At 44.0% G+C, this 17,092-nt stretch overlaps 2 protein-coding genes across 2 annotated transcripts in view; one reads left to right on the top strand and one right to left on the bottom strand.

Annotated features, from left to right (window-relative positions):
- Positions 1–15,860, top strand: part of LOC137431330 (zinc finger protein 608) — a 1,424,803-nt gene extending 1,408,943 nt beyond the window's left edge. The window contains exon 8 of the mRNA XM_078781869.1: positions 15,709–15,860. Coding sequence (XP_078637995.1) covers positions 15,709–15,860 — 152 coding nt within the window. The remainder of the gene's footprint in view (positions 1–15,708) is intronic.
- Positions 9,276–11,117, bottom strand: LOC137430761 (leucine-rich repeat and immunoglobulin-like domain-containing nogo receptor-interacting protein 2). The gene has a single exon (XM_068121533.2). It carries the CDS (start codon positions 11,115–11,117, stop codon positions 9,276–9,278), a length of 1,842 nt encoding a protein of 613 aa, XP_067977634.1.
- Positions 15,861–17,092: the final 1,232 nt, after the last annotated feature.

Genomic DNA, 17,092 nt, shown 5'->3' with positions numbered 1-17,092 from the left:
GACTTCATTGTAGTTTTATCTTCGTTGTTGTGATTTCTATTTTTAGTTTGTTACTTGTATAACCCATTAACTCTTGGTTTTTGCATTTATACTTTTTTATGTTTTGGATTCCCTTCTTTAGCTTCGGTTTCCTCTCATGAATTGTTGTATTTGTCCTGTTTTCTGCTCTCAGGTGCTCGCTCTCTGTGTCTCTAGTCTCTGTTTTCATGGTGGTGTTTGGTATTTGTTTGTGGGGGCTTGTCTATTATTCTTGCAGAGTTGTTTTACTGTTGTTTTTTTCTTGAATGAGTAGTTCCGCTGCAAAACATTCAGTATCAATTTCCTTCAAGGTGGATGATTTTGGTATCATTTTACCAATTGATTGGTTGGTTTTCCTTACGAGCATTTTCATCCGTTTGTTGTTTTCTATTCAATAAAGTTGTCGTCTTTCTCTGAGTGTTCTCAGTCTTAGCTCTTCTACTTTGTTGGCCAACTCTTCTTACAATCTGCTTACATCTCCCTCCTCCCCTCCATTCCCCCTCCTCTTCCTGCTCATCATCATCCACTGTTCCTGTTTTTGTTCTCTCCATCTGTGTAGATGTCAGTCAATGGGTCGTGTCTGCGCCCCTCTCCAGGATGAGCCCATATTCCCTCCTTCCATCACGTTTCATCTCCACCCCTGTGCACCTGGTGTTACATCACATCATGTTGTGCCCACATCTTCTGCCGCTTACTTTTTTTGACCCAAGATGTTATTTCTTTTATTCTGCTCTTAGTCAGGTAGTTATAACATTGTTGCAGCTAGTTTTTCAAATTTATGAGTTGGAACCATTTCTCTTCTGATGGCCAATTTTGTTTTCTTCAGCTTGCCCATATTGTAAATCTTGTGGCCTTGCCCCGCATCACCCCATTGTTCATATGGAAAATACACTTTACATTGGAGGATGATTTCCTTTTCCACTACACTCCAACTTTCTATATTTAAGCTTATTTTCTGGAACTTTATTTTACCAAGACAAGTAGCACCTTTTCAACCTGTTGCCTCGGTGCAGATCCCTGTCTCTCTATGAGATTATCTTTTCTCACTAGAGGAAGTGCAGTCTCCTGGTAGGGCTCGGCAGCCCGAAGAGAGTACAGCACCAAATCGCTCCAGGCTTGTCTCCCTTTTGCGTCCTTGGCCCACAAAGGCAGTGACGCCTGCCGCCAGCATCACCACACAAAAATGGTCTTGGGATACAGGCAGTCTGTTTGAGATGCGACCATTCATAGGGTGTTGTCCTGATTTACAGGCCGCAAAGCCACATACGCCTCACGGTGATTGATGCTTCAATGTCTGATCAACTCCAGTCACACCACCCTCCCTGCTCTTAAAGCTCTCATCCATCACATCCAGGGCTTCATATAGTCCGCTGGAGACATGAACAGCCCTAGAACATCATCTCAATTGCATTATGACCTCAAAGCTGCAAGTGGCTCAAGATGGTCTAAGCCTACACCTCCCATCGATCCTCCCCTCCTCATATAAAATCATCAGTCTCCTTTCCAGGGCACTCCCTCTCTCTTCTTCCTCCTTTCGCCTCTGATATCGGGTCCCTGCAATCACCAATGATGGACTCGAGCAGGCGTACAAGTGAGAGAGACGTGAGGCAAGGTGCTTACATGTTGACACCAGTGTATTTGTTGGCTCCATTCTTCATGTGTTCCCTACATTGAGTGAAGATAGAGCTGTGGCCCTCTATTGGCTGATAACTCAAATGGTCTGTTCATCCCAAAATGCATGTTTCAGAAGAAGGCAAGGCAGATGGAGCATTAGGTGGAAAGTGGGTGGGTGGTTTAATTGGAGCATGGCAAGGTCTGTGGCAGAGCAGGCATGGGAAAGCTTGGGTGCAACTGTCAAGACATCAAGAGTGAGGGATCACAGAGGAGAACTATGCATTATCTCTCGGAAGAAGGCAAAGACACTTACCTTCTGTGCTTCAAAATGGCATAGTCACTTTTGTGCTCAACATGCCATGTATTTTCGATGAACGGGTAATTGGAGCAGTGCAGCAAAGACCCATGAGGACAAGGATGTCACATCCATCCAATGAAGAATAGCTCTGTCAGGCTTCAGGCAGGTTAAAGAGAAGAAAGGCTGGAGGGATAAATGGGATACTGCCAGAGATGGTGAATGTGATGGAATGGGTGCTCTGACTGCCTGCTGTATTTATTTCAACCAATGTAGAAAGTGCAGTTGGTACCTGCATAATCGAGAGATGCGGTAATAGTTCTAATACTGAAGAAAGGTGATTTGACGACAGGATATGACAACTGGTGAAGAATGACTCCTGGCTGTAATTAGCAAAGACTTTGCACATGTTCTGCTAGAGTGTTTGCAGAAGATAATTGAGAATGGGCTCCCAACTGACAATGCAGGTTCAGGAAAGCAAAGGATGTATTAACATGCTTTTGCTTGGGATGAAAGTACTCTACAAGTGCAGTAGAAATATGGTGGTAGCTAGATCAAGATCAGCAGACCAGACAACTGTGACAAAGATGCTTTTTGGTGATGATGCATGTATGGTCACTACCTCAAAAGCCGACATCGAAATTGAGATGGAGGTGCTTCTGGGAGTGAGTGAGTGAGTGACAGTGAGTCATCACAGACCAAGCTGAGGCTAGTTAGGGAAGAGCTGGGAGATTCTGATAGGGCACCTATCCACATGGGTAATAGGATCATCTTGGTGATGACTGAATTGCAGTAACCTGGAGTAATGATAAATAGGATTAGTCATGTGTTGAGAGGTTCAGCAGAGGTTGGGGCATGCTTCAATAACTTTTAAAGTACTACGTAAGCCTGTTTTTAAGGACAGGGAACTTTCAGTGACCAGCAAGCATTTAGTCTCTGCTGAAACACAGGCTGAGATGGTTGGATATGTGGCTAAGATGAGTGATGACCAGATTCCTCAGCAGCTCTTTTTTAGATGGCAACCACAGACACACCCAGTCCACAGGCTATAGTTAAGGTGGAGAGGTTAAGCAAGATCTGAAGAGCTTCCAGTTTAATGAAAAGATATGGTATCAGCGGGCTCAAAATAGAGGGCTGCTGCAAACCGTTTGTAGCGATGACCTGGAAATGTTCACCCCATGCAGGAGGAGAGAGGCTAGGAGAAACATTTCCGTTAGATATCAGATACACTCTTCACACACTGTATCTGGTCACTTCCAATGCCAAGTGTGTGCCTGTAGACTCCATTGCTGGGTACAAGAATCATCGGTGTGTAAAATATGCTTCCCCACCTTTGCCGGAGTCAACGGAAATCCAACATAGTTGTGGAAAATGTCAGAGGTTATTCAGACACTCACAAGAGATTAGTAGGCACAAATGCACATGCATTGCCCATAACAAGTGACTTTTAGTTTTTCATACTTATTTGTGTCTGTTGCATAAAAGCAGAATTATACCATCAGCTATGGTAGACATCTTTCATTGTGTGTGTGTGTGTGTGTGTGTGTGTGTGTGTGTGTGTGTGTGTGTGTGTGTGTGTGTGTGTGTGTGTGTGTGTGTGTGTGTGTGTGTGTGTGTACGTACAGTCACGTGAAAAAGTAAGTACACCCCATGTAAAGTTTTGACTATTTCAACATACAGCTATTTGATCTTCATTTCAACAATATTGACAGATAAAGGTGATATAATATAACAAATATCATGAAACATTTACATTTTGTAGTCCATTGTATAATTTAAATAAACATAAATGCAAATTTCGCATGTGGAAAAAGTAAATACACCCCTACATTTATAACGACTTCAAACACCTAAGATTAGAATCAGGTGCACCAGCTCAGGTGCAAATGATTAGAACATCGTTAGAGACGATCTTGGAGGAACCTGTCTTATTTAAACCTCAGACATTTAGTTTGGTTTGCTCTTTGTTGTTGAAGTGTGCAGCGTCCCCATGCCTAGATCAAAAGAGCTCTCTGAGGCCTTCAGAAAGAAGGTTACAGATGCCTACGAATCTGGGAAGGGATTTAAAAAGATCTCCAAACAATTTGAAATCAATCATTCGACTGTCCTGAAGATCATCTACAAGTGGAGAAGATTCCAAACACCTGCCAACATGTTCAGGCCAGGCTGCCCCAGCAAGTTTAGCCCGAGAGCAGACCGCAAGATGCTGAAAGAAGTCTCTAAGAACCCCAGAATGTCATCACAGGACCTACAGGTAGCTCTTGCCACTGTTGATGTCAAAGTGCATGAGTCTACCATTAGAAAGAGGCTGCACAAATTTGACCTACATGGGAGGTGTGCCAAGAGGAAACCTTTGCTGTCCAGAAAGAACATCAGGGCAAGACTAAAGTTTGCCAATGAACACCTCGGCAAAGACCAGCACTTCTGGAACAATGTGCTCTGGACAGATGAGTCAAAGGTAGAGCTATTTGGCCACAGTACCAGAAGACATGTTTGGTGAAAACCAAAGACAGCATTTGACCACAAGAACCTGATACCAACTGTAAAGCATGGTGGTGGAAATATTATGGTTTGGGGCAGCTTCGCTGCATCATGGCCTGGGCAGCTCACCATCATGGAATCCACTATGAATTCTTCATTGTACCAGAGGGTGCTTGAGGATAATGTGAGGCCATCTGTCGGAAAGTTGAAGCTCAACCGAAGATGGACCTTGCAACATGACAATGACCCTAAACATCTATCTATAATTCCAGCAATCTCTGTGTGTATGTCTGTGTGTCTGTGTGTCTGTGTGTCTGTGTGTCTGTGTGTTTGTCTGTGACCGCTGTTTCTCGACAACCACGGGTCCGATATACTTGAAACTTGCCAGGTATATTGCTGGGGACCCGAGGATGTGCCTTTTCAAGGTTTGAAATTAATCGGACAAGTACCTACCGAGCTATGTCCAAAAAACGCTTCAACCAATCAGAGAGCAGCGAGCTATCACGTGTGCCGAACCGTTAATGCAATGCAAGCGTTAATGCGTTAATGCAAGGCTTTTCTTTTTTTCCCTCTTCTCTTTCTACTTTTCCTTGCGATTAAATTGCAAACAGCCAAAATACGTTGGCGCTAATTGAATAATTGGCCATTAACACTAAAATAATCGTAACTGCGATATGCCAACTTCCGGACAGTGCAGCCTTCCATGTTGTTGTTGTTTGCAGCAGCTGTTTGCAGCAAGGCAAGGCTTTTCTTTTTTTCCCTCTTCTCTTTCTACTTTTCCTTGCGATTAAATTGCAAAAAGCCAAAATACGTTGGCGCTAATTGAATAATTGGGCATTATGTTTTACAACTAATAAAAACGAATTTGCGATTCATTCGCTTTCCTGCGCGTTTGTGTACGCGATGGCGATTTCTTTACCAAACTCCGGAAGCCGTTCGCTTTGGACCGAACCATTGCATGTAAATAGAGGGGGGGGATTGTCACCACTCGCAAGCCGTTCGCTTTGGACCAAACCATTTCATGTAAATAGGGGGGGGGATATAATTTTAGATATATATATAGTACGGGCATGCCCTAGTACCAGTAAATCCACCAAGGAATGGCTGAAAAGAAAGAAATGGAGGGTTCTGGAATGGCCAAGTCAAAGCCCGGATCTAAATCCCATCGAGATGTTGTGGGGGGATTTGAAACGAGCTGTGCATGCAAGAAACCCCTCAAACATCGCACAGCTGAAAGAATTCTGCATGGAGGAGTGGGAAAAAATTTCTGCCAGTCGATCTCAGAGACTGGTAGACAGTTATAAGAAACGCCTACTTGAGGTTGTTTCTGCCAAAGGGGGCAATACCACCTATTAGAGCCAAGGGTGTACTTACTTTTTCCACATGCGAAATTTGCATTCATGTTTATTTAAATTATGCAATGGACTACAAAATGTAAATGTTTCATGATATTGTTATATTATATCACCTTTATCTCTCAATATTGTTGAAATGAAGATCAAATAGCTGTATGTTGAAATATGTTGAAAAAGTCAAAACTTTACATGGGGTTTTCTTACTTTTTCACGTGTACTTTTTTCACGTTACTTTTTCATGGGGTGTACTTTCATATGTATATATATATATGTACAGTGCGTATCAAAAAAAAGGTAATCCAAATTCAAGGGGTTAATATGCAAAGGTTATTTAGTTTGACAATTTACATGTGGTTTACCAATTATGAGGAGATCCTCAGCTTTCCATTGATACCTTTCATGCATCATTGCTGTCACATATGACCCAGTACATGTTCATTGAAAATGACAAGTTCAAATCGCATTTTTACAAGTTTGGCTAATCGGTGCAAGACAGTTTTAAATGGACGCATTACTTGTCGACTGCCAAGTTGATTATGTAAAATTGTTAAGCTGGTCTGGTAATCGTCGGTTGCGTCATCCTTTGTTTAAGATGGGTATTTAAGATGGGCCTACAGTGTATGATGGGTTTAGAGACAGTCTGAGTCATTGAAAAGATGGTTCAACTTATGACTGAACAGCGGACCTTCGTGGTTACAACCTTTCACCAAACTGGAAGTTTGCAGCGAACGCGTGATGCGTTCAGGGAACGTTTCCCAGAACGGGAGCCTCCAGCAGCCAAAACCATCTGGGCGAATGTTAGATAATATCAAGAGCATGGCACTAGCCTCAACCGCAACAAGGATAATTCTGGTAGGAGGCGCACTGGGCGATCGGAAATGAACATTGCAGCAGTAAGGTAGCAAGTTTTGGAGCATCCTTGGGATACCAGCGCAAGACGAAATGGGACGGGATTGCCTTCGGCAACATTCAACCAAATAACAAGACTGGACCTCCACCAACATCCATATCGGATTCACATCTGGCATAAACTTACATCAGGGGATTTTGTCAGGAGGCTGGTGCTTGCCGGATGGTTGATAGCATGTTGCGAAGCAGATGTCAATTTCCTGCGGTATCTCGTTATTGGTGATGAAGCTGCTTTCGCCATGGGTGGCAAGGTCAATACCCATAATGTTCTTGAATATGCACCGACAGGACAGCCCCTGGAATTTAATTTTGACACCAACATGAATCGACAAAAGTGGACTGTTTGGTTGGGACTTTGTGGAAGTGGTCAGGTGATCAGACCATTTTTCTTTCAAAGGAATGTCAATGGTAACAGGTATCTGCAGATTATCAATGATGAAGTTTTACTGCAGCTGGAGGAAAACTTTGAGCGACAGGTTTGTGGTGTCTTCAGATATCTCTGGTGGGCCCAAGACGGCGCCCCAGCACATCGTCTTATCGCTGTCCAAGATCGACTGAGGGAACTCTTTGGAGACCGAGTCATCACCCTCAACCATGCAGAGGAATGGCCGCCAAGATCACCTGACCTCACACCATGTGATTATTTCCTTTGGGGACATTTAAAGAACAAGGTGTTCGTAACTCCTCCCCGTGATTTTGACGAATTGCAGGGCCGTTTTCGACATGAAGTGGATGCTTTGTGCAATGACCCGGCTATGGTGAGACGAGCAGTTCTGGGCGTGGTCCGCCGCTGTGAGCTTTGTGTTGAAAGGGGAGGTGGACATGTTGAAGGTGTGGGTGCATAAAGGCCAATCATTCCTGAGAAAAGTTCACATCTGACGTTCATTTTGCACCAATTATCCTGACTTGCATCGATTAGCCAAACTTGTAAAAATGCGATTAGAACTTGTCATTTTCAATGAACATGTACTCGGTCATGTGTGACAGCAATGATGCATGGAAGGTATCAATGGAAAGCTGAGGATCTCCTCTTAATTAGTAAACCACATGTAAATTTTCAAAATTAATAACCTTTGCATATTAACCCCTTGGATTCGGATTATCTTTTTTTTGATACTTACTGTGTATATACATATATATATATATATATATATATATATACTGTATATACTGTATGTGTGTGTGTGTGTGTGTGTGTGTGTGTGTGTGTGTGTGTGTGTGTGTGTGTGTGTGTGTGTGTGTGTGTGTGTGTGTGTGTGTGTGTGTGTGTGTGTGTGTGTGGGTTTCAGGAGGTGGAACGGAGTCCTCCCAGGAGCCGAAGTATCCACCTCCTCTTGCCGAGCCCTACCAGGAGTCTGCACCTCCTCTCGTGAGAAAGATTATCTCATATAGAGCCAGGGATCTGCACCGAGGCAACAGGTTGTTCCAACGGCTCTTTTTCAGTATCGTCACCGAACACCGGATTGCCTCCAATTGTAGTTCGTTTGTGGTAATATTCCCGAGGATGGTTTTACAAATCTCAGTGAGGTGTTCTTTATCATTCCTGTTGCTCCAATTATCACTGGCACAATTTCGATGCTCTTCAGCTTCCAAGATCTCCTGATTTCATTTTTGAGGTCCTGGTGTTTGGTCATTTTCTTGATGTCTGCGTTTGTTTAGCCCAAAATTGATGGGTACTGATAACTCCATCATCAATGCTGTCTTTTCCTTTTTGTTCCTGATTACAATGTCTGGACACAATGCTTTGTTTTCTTTGTTCACGCTTGATGGAATCATCAGGTCATACGTGAACATGACGTCCTCATTTTCAACGGTTGCCCTTGGTTCGTGTTTCCATGAGTTTTCTGGTACTGGGATGTTTAATTTGTTGCAGATATGCCAATGAATCACTTTGCATACTTTGTTGTGCCATTGTATGTATGTGTGTGTTGATTGTGAAGTTTTATTGAGCTGGTGATTCAGTTCGTGTACATTTGTATGTGTGTGCCATGGGTGGAAACAGAGATATAACCGATGCAAACAATGCACAGGGAAAGGGTAGAAAGGGGGTTGTGGGAGGAAAGTTCCATATAAAATCCTCAATCACATTTGCATTTGCTGAACATTCAAATGGATCCTTAGCAATGAGCTCCACAAATGTGCTTAGTAATGCTATACAATCTCAACTCTGTGGTTGGTCAATTTTAAACCCTGAAAGAGCTTTTTAAATTACAACATTCAACCGTTTTCTTCATATGTACAATTTCAAGAAAAACATCCGTGTAATCAATTGCTGAAACATGCACATGTTTTCACATAAATAAGGCATGTTTTCACTCTTTTGTTTGTAACAATGAACCATACTTTAGATGCCGAAAAATAAGTACATCTTAGCTGCCAGAAACAGGTTGTACATTGTCTTGCTCTGTAAAATACATCTCGCACAGTGTATTATACGGAATGATCATCACTTACGACAAGCGTCTGATGCACGCTTGTCTTTTTAGAAAAACACACACCGAATACTTTCAAGGTATGAAAAAATACAAAAGTCTCCTCCAGATATGTACACAACGTGTCTTACACAATCAAGTTTATCAGGTTGTCCTTTCGAAACCCTAAAATTACGTCATTTTTACACTGATGACCTTTGAAGGTGGAGACTGTACTGAGAGGTCAGGGGCATCTTCCTGCTTAGGAATGTATTCGACCTGAAGAGTCTGCTTGTTTTTACGTCTGCCTTTGCTCACAAGAAACAAGATGAGGAGACACAGAAGAACAACTCCAAGAAATGTAAAGCAACCAATGGCGATTGCTATGAGCACGGTTTTCAGGTCATAGAAGCTGCCCTGAATACTGTCTTTAGTGTATGTTGCATTGACGTCCGCAGAGGCATGGCTGTGCGTTTCGTTTATGTACAATGGCTGAGGAGAAAACCGTTTTACATTGAGCCTCACAAAAGAGGTAGCATTCCCAACAGCATTGGCTGCAATGCAAGTATAAACACCACTGTCTGCAAGCTGGGTGAAGTGGAGTTGAAGGGTTCCATTTTTAAGAATGATCATCTTTCCACTCCCCTGCTTTCCCACAATTCTTTGCTTCCATGGAGAGATCCATGCAATGTTGGGAAAAGGATCACCTTCGACTCGGCAGGGCAGAAGTGCCATCTGCTCCTCAATAGCCATTAATGTCACCAGGCGAGGGCCCAGCATCCGTGGCTGGCGACATGTGAAATAGTTGCGCGGTAGAACATCTGGAATTTGCGCAAAGGTCAGACCATGAAGGTAGATGGGAGCTTGGCATATAGGATCTTTTCCTCCAAAATCAAGCCATCGACGTTTGTTGATGACCCACAGCAGACGACAGTCGCAAGTCAAAGGGTTACTATCTATCCTCAAGATCTCCAATGTTTCTGTAGTCTGAAAAGCCTGCTCCTCAAGACTCCGTAAAAGGTTCCTGGAGAGATTAAGCACCCTCAGATGAGCAAGGCCTCGGAAAGCCAATGGCTCGATGGTCTTCAATGCTGTACCGGCTATGGTCAGCTCTTGCAGCCAAATTAGCTTCTCAAAAGCTCCAGTTTCAATAAGCTCGATGGCATTGAAGGACAAATTGAGTCGGCGCAAATGTCCTAGATGTTGTAGGGTGGCACCAGGTATAGCAGTTATATTAGTGTGTGTGATGGCAAGAGAAGTCAGGTTAAGATGATCCAAACTAAGTGGGTGAAGTAACTTCAGAAGAGGCCAGTTATCAATTTCTAATATCCGTAATTGTTGAAGTCCTCGGAAGCCAAAAGGCTTGAGGTCGCTGATGTTAAGATAGTTCAAGCTCAATGTTGTCAACTTTTGGAGCTGGCTAAGAGCCTCAGAAGGAAATACAGTCAAGTTGCAACGCTCCAGTTTGAGATCTTCAAGACTGTGCAGGCCCACAAAGGCAAGATTAGAAATATAGACCAGGTCATTGTCACCCATTTCCAAATGTCGCAAGTTTCCCAGATCTTTAAATGTAAAATCAAGCAGGATCACAAGACGATTATCACTGATGTCCAAGTGTGTCAAGTTACCGAGGCCTGCGAAGACCCCCACAGGAAGAAGCTTAAGGCGGTTGTTGCGGAGGTTTAGAATGCGTAGTGCAGGAAGATTATGAAAGCTTCCTGGCTCAATGATTCCGAGGATGTTCTCACTCAGCTGCAACTCCTCAAGCTGTGAAAATGTAGCAAAGGTGTGGGGGCGAAGATCACTTAACTGGTTCTTCCTTAGGTCCAGTACCTGTGTTTCAATAGGTATCCCATCAGGGATGGCTCTAAGACGCCGCCGATGACAAACAACAGCACGGTGCTGGGCAAGGCACTCGCAGCGAGATGGGCAACCCAATGCCAGGCTGGCCAATGCAGGCAGAAGGAGGGCAAGCACAGTGAGGAGCAGGTGTGAACAAGCACCTGCCTTGAACATCCAAATCTCTTTTCTCATGATAGACCTGTGGGGTGAAGCAACCAAAAGGCATGGTTACCATTTAACTCGTAAAGGTGTAGCTTCATACAAAAGCTTATTTTATGCTTCTTAAAGAAAGTAGACCACAAGGTCAATATGGTATCAAAATTAAAGGTTTAAAAAAAAAATAGGAACTAACTACATACAAAAAATCGAGAACTCCTAACACATTTTTCTTCTACTGCACCTGCTATTTCTTCTTTTTTTTTTGTATGCAGCACATGGGGTTGTTAGTAGCATTTGTTAGAGCACAGCTGTGCCACTGATGCAGTGCTCCCTGTAGGTCAGAGCAGGAATTTGGAATTTATTCAGGGTCCCCTCAACAGCTCGCCTACTCTTCATGAAGGATACCATGGGATTTAAATGTCCACCAACTAATGCCAGTAGTGCATACACACAGTTTAACGTCCATCCAAATTCCCCTCCTCTATTTCCCCATCTTGAATTCGGATGATGAACTCCTCAAATCATAACACTAAAACGATGAGAAATGCTCTTTCACCTGCAGCAAGCTGCATCAGAAACAAATTTCATCCATTTTTCTTATTATGGTTTCAAATTGGACACTGTGTGTGTGTGTGTGTGTGTGTGTGTGTGTGTGTGTGTGTGTGTGTGTGTGTGTGTGTGTGTGTGTGTGTGTGTGTGTACATAACTATATATATATACAGTGGAACCTTGACTTACGAGTTTAATCCGTTCCGTGACCGAGCTCGTAACTCAAATTGCTCGTATCTCAAATCAAATTTCCCCATTGAAATGCATTGAAATGCTATTAATCCGTTCCAGCCCGCCAAAAACCACACCAATTTTTTTTTAAATATACAGTATATATAAAAATATCTCGCGCTTTATATTTCACCTGTATGCAGCATACAAGTTGGCAGGATGGCCTGGACTGGAGGTACGCACACTTGACTCTAAAGTCTAAACTGTCCAGCCTGGGTTTGAATCCCGACCCAGCTATAACCTGTCATGGGTGAATCACAGGCAGGGTGATTCATCAATGGGTGTACCGCTAAACTGGGCGCCCCGTTTGCGTCCCATTAGTTGTTGGATGTTAAGGATCTCACCGTGTTTTCCACAAAGAGAAGGCGAGCTATCGCCGGCACTCTGAACAAGTTGACGGCAGAGATACTGTACTTGCACGGCATGATAACCACGTGTCGCACGATCTCTTGTCATGGTCCACAAGATTATCACAGAGAGGTGCAGCTTCCAGCGTTTCGAGATCTGATCCAGGCCTATCCAACGAGACCGGTCCCAGCGTTCTAGGCCCGGTGGTTGTCTCAGACGGACCCGACAACGGCAGTGTTCGTTTTAACTCGATTTGATTCGAGCGCCGACGTGCCGGCGAACAAAACCGGTCATATCTTTTGAACGCGTGGCTCGATTTTTACAAAATAAACTTTTTCTTGAAGGTCTGAACCGTGCGCTCAAAACGATACCGAGTTTGACCCTGAGAGAGCCGTTTTGCGCCGGCAAAGGCGCCTTGTGTGACGTGAGGACCACGTCGTGCTGCATAGATTATCATAAATTATCATATCATTATCGGCGGCGTTATATATCATTAGCGCTATACGACAGAGATACTGTACGTGCACGGCAAGATAACCACGTGACCGGAGCCCACCTGGCGGCGGAAACTCAAAATAACCGAAATGCGAAAACTAAAATGCAGCGCTATACTACGACAGAGATACTGTACGTGCACGGCAAGATAACCACGTGACCGGAGCCCACCTGGCGGCGGAAACTCAAAATAACCGAAATGCGAAAACTAAAATGCAGCGCTATACTACGACAGAGATACTGTACGTGCACGGCAAGATAACCACGTGACCGGGTGGCGAAAGCTCGTAACTCGGATCTCGGCTCGCATCTCAAAGCAATAAACTGCCAGAGTGACGGCTCGTATCTCGAAAAACTCGTAAGTTGGGGCACTCGTAAGTCGAGGTTCCACTGTATATATATATATATATATATATATATATATATATATACACACACATACATGTGTGACTTCTCCATAACGTCAAAACCGTGAAACTTATCATTCGTACAAAGGGAACTCCAACAGTGTATACTGTAAGTGAAAACTGGGTATTTGGGTAAATTTAAAACACCACTTTTGAAGATAATTAAGAGGGTGCTCATCATCAAACAAAAAACAAAAAAGCCTTACTTGTAAATACCTGATTGGCCTGCCATTGTAAATGCTTGCCCTTTTTTGGTGTTACGGTCAATAAAGGCCATTTCTTCAAGAAACTATGTCTTGACTTATTCTGACCATTTTTATGGCAACATAAGACCAATGAGGTGGTTGGCCAGCTCAAATTTGTTGTATAAGTTTGATCTCAGGTGCAGTTATGTGATGTTGTTTTCCCTCGGCTGAGTGAATAGGGTCTGCCACGTAACCGCCAGGACGGTCCCCATTTGCCTCGCTTCTCTCACCTGTACGGTAAACCGACTTTGGGTGGGATGATTGGGCCAGAGTTAATAGTTGCAAATGGCATCCGGGGTCTAGTAGACACACCGTCCTCTCGGAGTTATCTAGAGGTGACGCCCAAAAGTGGAAAACAGGAGAACCATAACATTCTGGTGCCAGGAGTGGGACCTTTAGAACCCCTTGATCACCCTCACATTTATCCATAACAATATTAAAGCAAGTTGCCAGATCACATCTGAGCAGGGTAAACGTCGCAACCACAGCATGTACAATGCTGAATGATACCTCATTTAAGAGCTCTTGGATCCAGATAGGGCATGCAGAGGTTTACAAATATTGTTATTCATGCATTTTCGAGTTATATTCATTTTTGTTTGCGCATGTGGTGTATATGCTCAGAGTCATTGGTTTGCACACCCACAATAAGTAATGTGTATATATATATATATATATATATATATATATATACATATATATATATATATATATATATATATATACATATATATATATATATATATATATATATATATATATACTATATATATATATATATATATATATATATATATATATATATATATATATATATATATATATATATATATATATATATATATATATATATATATATATATATATATATATACACTGTTACGGATCGCGGATTAAAGATGTTATTTTACCGAGCGGTTGGTATTACCGCGTCCGAACAGTTACTCCCCGATTAGAACCCGATTCCACCCGACGTTGACCAGATCGCACCGCAGATATTCAATCGGGAAACCTCTAAAGCGACCGAAAGAGAATGAAAAGAGAAGAAGACAGAGTACGGAGGAAGAACAGATTTATTATACACACACAAGCAATGGATGGAAGAAGCAGTCACACAGCGAATCGTTAACTTACACTATTCATTTTACTTAACCCCAAGACAACGAGTAGGACAGACGACGTTCACACTCACACGGGGGATATTGCAGGCAGGTAGGGCTTGAGGTGGATTGCTGGAGAGGGAGGAGGGTCGGAGGCAGCAGCTCTCAATTCCTCGCGGTTTTTGGCGGGAAAACCCTCCGTCGCGTATCCGCTGCTGTAGACGTCACGCGCTGGCTCGGCACACCTGCTCCTCTTCTTCTGGTGGAGCCGTCTCCCTCCTTTCAGCGCGTCTCTCCAAAGCTGGTTTCCTTTCCGAGTACCTCTCCTCTTTGGCTTGGAGCGTTTCGCATCTCACCGCTCCTCCTGGTGTCGCCTCTTCGCTCATCTCCCAGGTCATCTGGTGAAGCAGTCCCTTACAGTCGCTTTTATAACTCGGGGCGGAATCAAGCCGCCGGCTGCGAGGGCACGCCTACCGGGTCGCTCACCGCGGTGCTGATTGGCCATGCGACCCTCTGGCTCACTCCTCCCCTCTATGACGAGGTGGAGACACGCCTTTCTTCTCCGAGATTAGCACATGGGCAATGGCGGCTTGCGGGATTGAACACAACTCGCACCCTTTTGAAAGGAACTTTGGAGAGCGGAGATGTTTGGGGAAATTGCAAGGGCCTACGCTTATTTTGTTTGATACAATGCAAAGTCAATCTAGTGGGAAACACATATTTAGCCTACATAGAATAAGGAAATACACTATTTAAAAAGATATATCGTGACCTGCATGTAAGTTTCATGGAATTAACTAGGAGGACGGCTGCGACCATTATTTACATTACGAGGGTGTTACACATAACAAAACCATACTTTTTTACATTCGTTACACTTCCTCCAAAATTGTTACACTCCTCAAAAACCGTTACACTTCTCAAATTCGTTACCCACTTCTCAAAACCGTTACACTGCACCCTCCTTTCTTCAGCTCCGTACTCGGGCCTACAAAACTTTAACTTAGTGTGACACGTAGGTGTAATTCCCTCTACAATTAACCTGACCCTGAGTGTGACAATCTTAAAACACAAATAAGTATGTCCCCCTATTGCATTGCACCCTGTCTAACAGACTCAAGCCCACAGCTAACCGAATTACGGAATTATTCTCAAACTATACATTTATGGTGGGGAGCATTATTTACAATGACGTGATTTCTTATTTACAACGCAACCCAGGACCTGTGTTTTTTTTTTTCTTTCTTAGGGAACAAGAAAAAGAAATTCCTGTTGGGAGGGAGGAGACAGCACGCATTGCATCGATGCACCAGTACCAATACCACCAAAGCACCCAAAAGCACCACAAGCACCACAAAGCACCAAAAGCACCACTCGGTGCGCAGTCACCATGGTTCTTAATAAACACAACAAAACAACTGGTGGTGGTCTTCTCTTTCTCTGCTGGGCCGATGTTCTTCCCGACGTCTTCTGGCTTCATGCGGCCTATTTGGACATAATAAAAAGCACAACTTGTGTTCATTTTTATTTAGGGCCTCAGGGGCCAACTAAGGGTGGTCCACCTGTTTGGCATAGGTGCCACCTTACCGAGGTCCGCAAGCAAGATTCCCTGGCCACTATGGCCGGTCTCCAACAGAGGTGCCCTGCCCCAGAACCTGGGGTCCATCAAGTGGTACTTGGCCGCAGAACAGCGGTCCATAAAGTGGTACATCAACGCAATGCATGCTGGTTCTGGGAATCTCGGGCGCACAATGGCCACCTCACGCACGCTCCCCTCGGCACCCAATGGCGCACAGGTCATGTGGGAGACAAAAGAAAGACAATTGAGCGAGGGGTAAGGTCACAAGGGTACACGTCAATAAGGCAATGCAAGGCGAAATGCGTACGGAGGGCGAAGTGAGAAAGCTCGTCCCTACCGTACGTCACCCCCCTGTCACCTACACTACCCTTGCCCTTACCCCATATTTACAAAATCTACCCATTTACAAATTCGTCACCACTGTCACATCTTCCCCATATTTCCTCTATACCAAATTCGTCTCCACAATCCCTCGACTTCAAAATTTGCCATCACCAATTCATCATCAATCCTCATAAGGAGGGAGAGATGGAATTACGCACAATGTCACACCTACGTCATGATGCGTCTCACAATCCAAACATTTGCATCAAAAATAATTAAACATGGCATGGTGCGGAGTACCTGTCACCTCAGGTGAGTGGATGCAGATGGTGCGAGGAGACTTCATCCTAACTACTTCCTAAATGACATTAACACACTTTACACTACCCGGGGTCTTTCCCTGCCAATCCATTGGCCAACTTACACTATGGGTTCTAAAAACCAATTCCCATTGACCAAACTGTGGTGCTTCTCAATTTGGGGTCTCACTCCCCCGATTCATCTCCCGGTGCCTTCGCACAATTTCTGGGCTGCGACGTGTAGCTCTCCCAGCAGGTCTACCCACCTGCACACCTCCACCACTGCAGTTGCCACCCGAGCTTACCTAGCTCCTTACCCTAACCTAACTAACTGGGGAAGGCCCTCTCCTGGCTCTGTCACCCCTTGGTGCCCTCTGGCACTGGGCTACCCGGGTCCGTCCTCCGGATCCTCGGGCCCCATCCACAACAAC

Source organism: Myxine glutinosa, chromosome 7 (genome assembly GCF_964187855.1).
Source record: "Myxine glutinosa chromosome 7, kmMyxGlut1.1, whole genome shotgun sequence".
Taxonomy (NCBI): domain Eukaryota; kingdom Metazoa; phylum Chordata; class Myxini; order Myxiniformes; family Myxinidae; genus Myxine; species Myxine glutinosa.
Note: the sequence above shows the minus strand (reverse complement) of the source record. Positions and strands in the feature narration are given on the sequence as shown.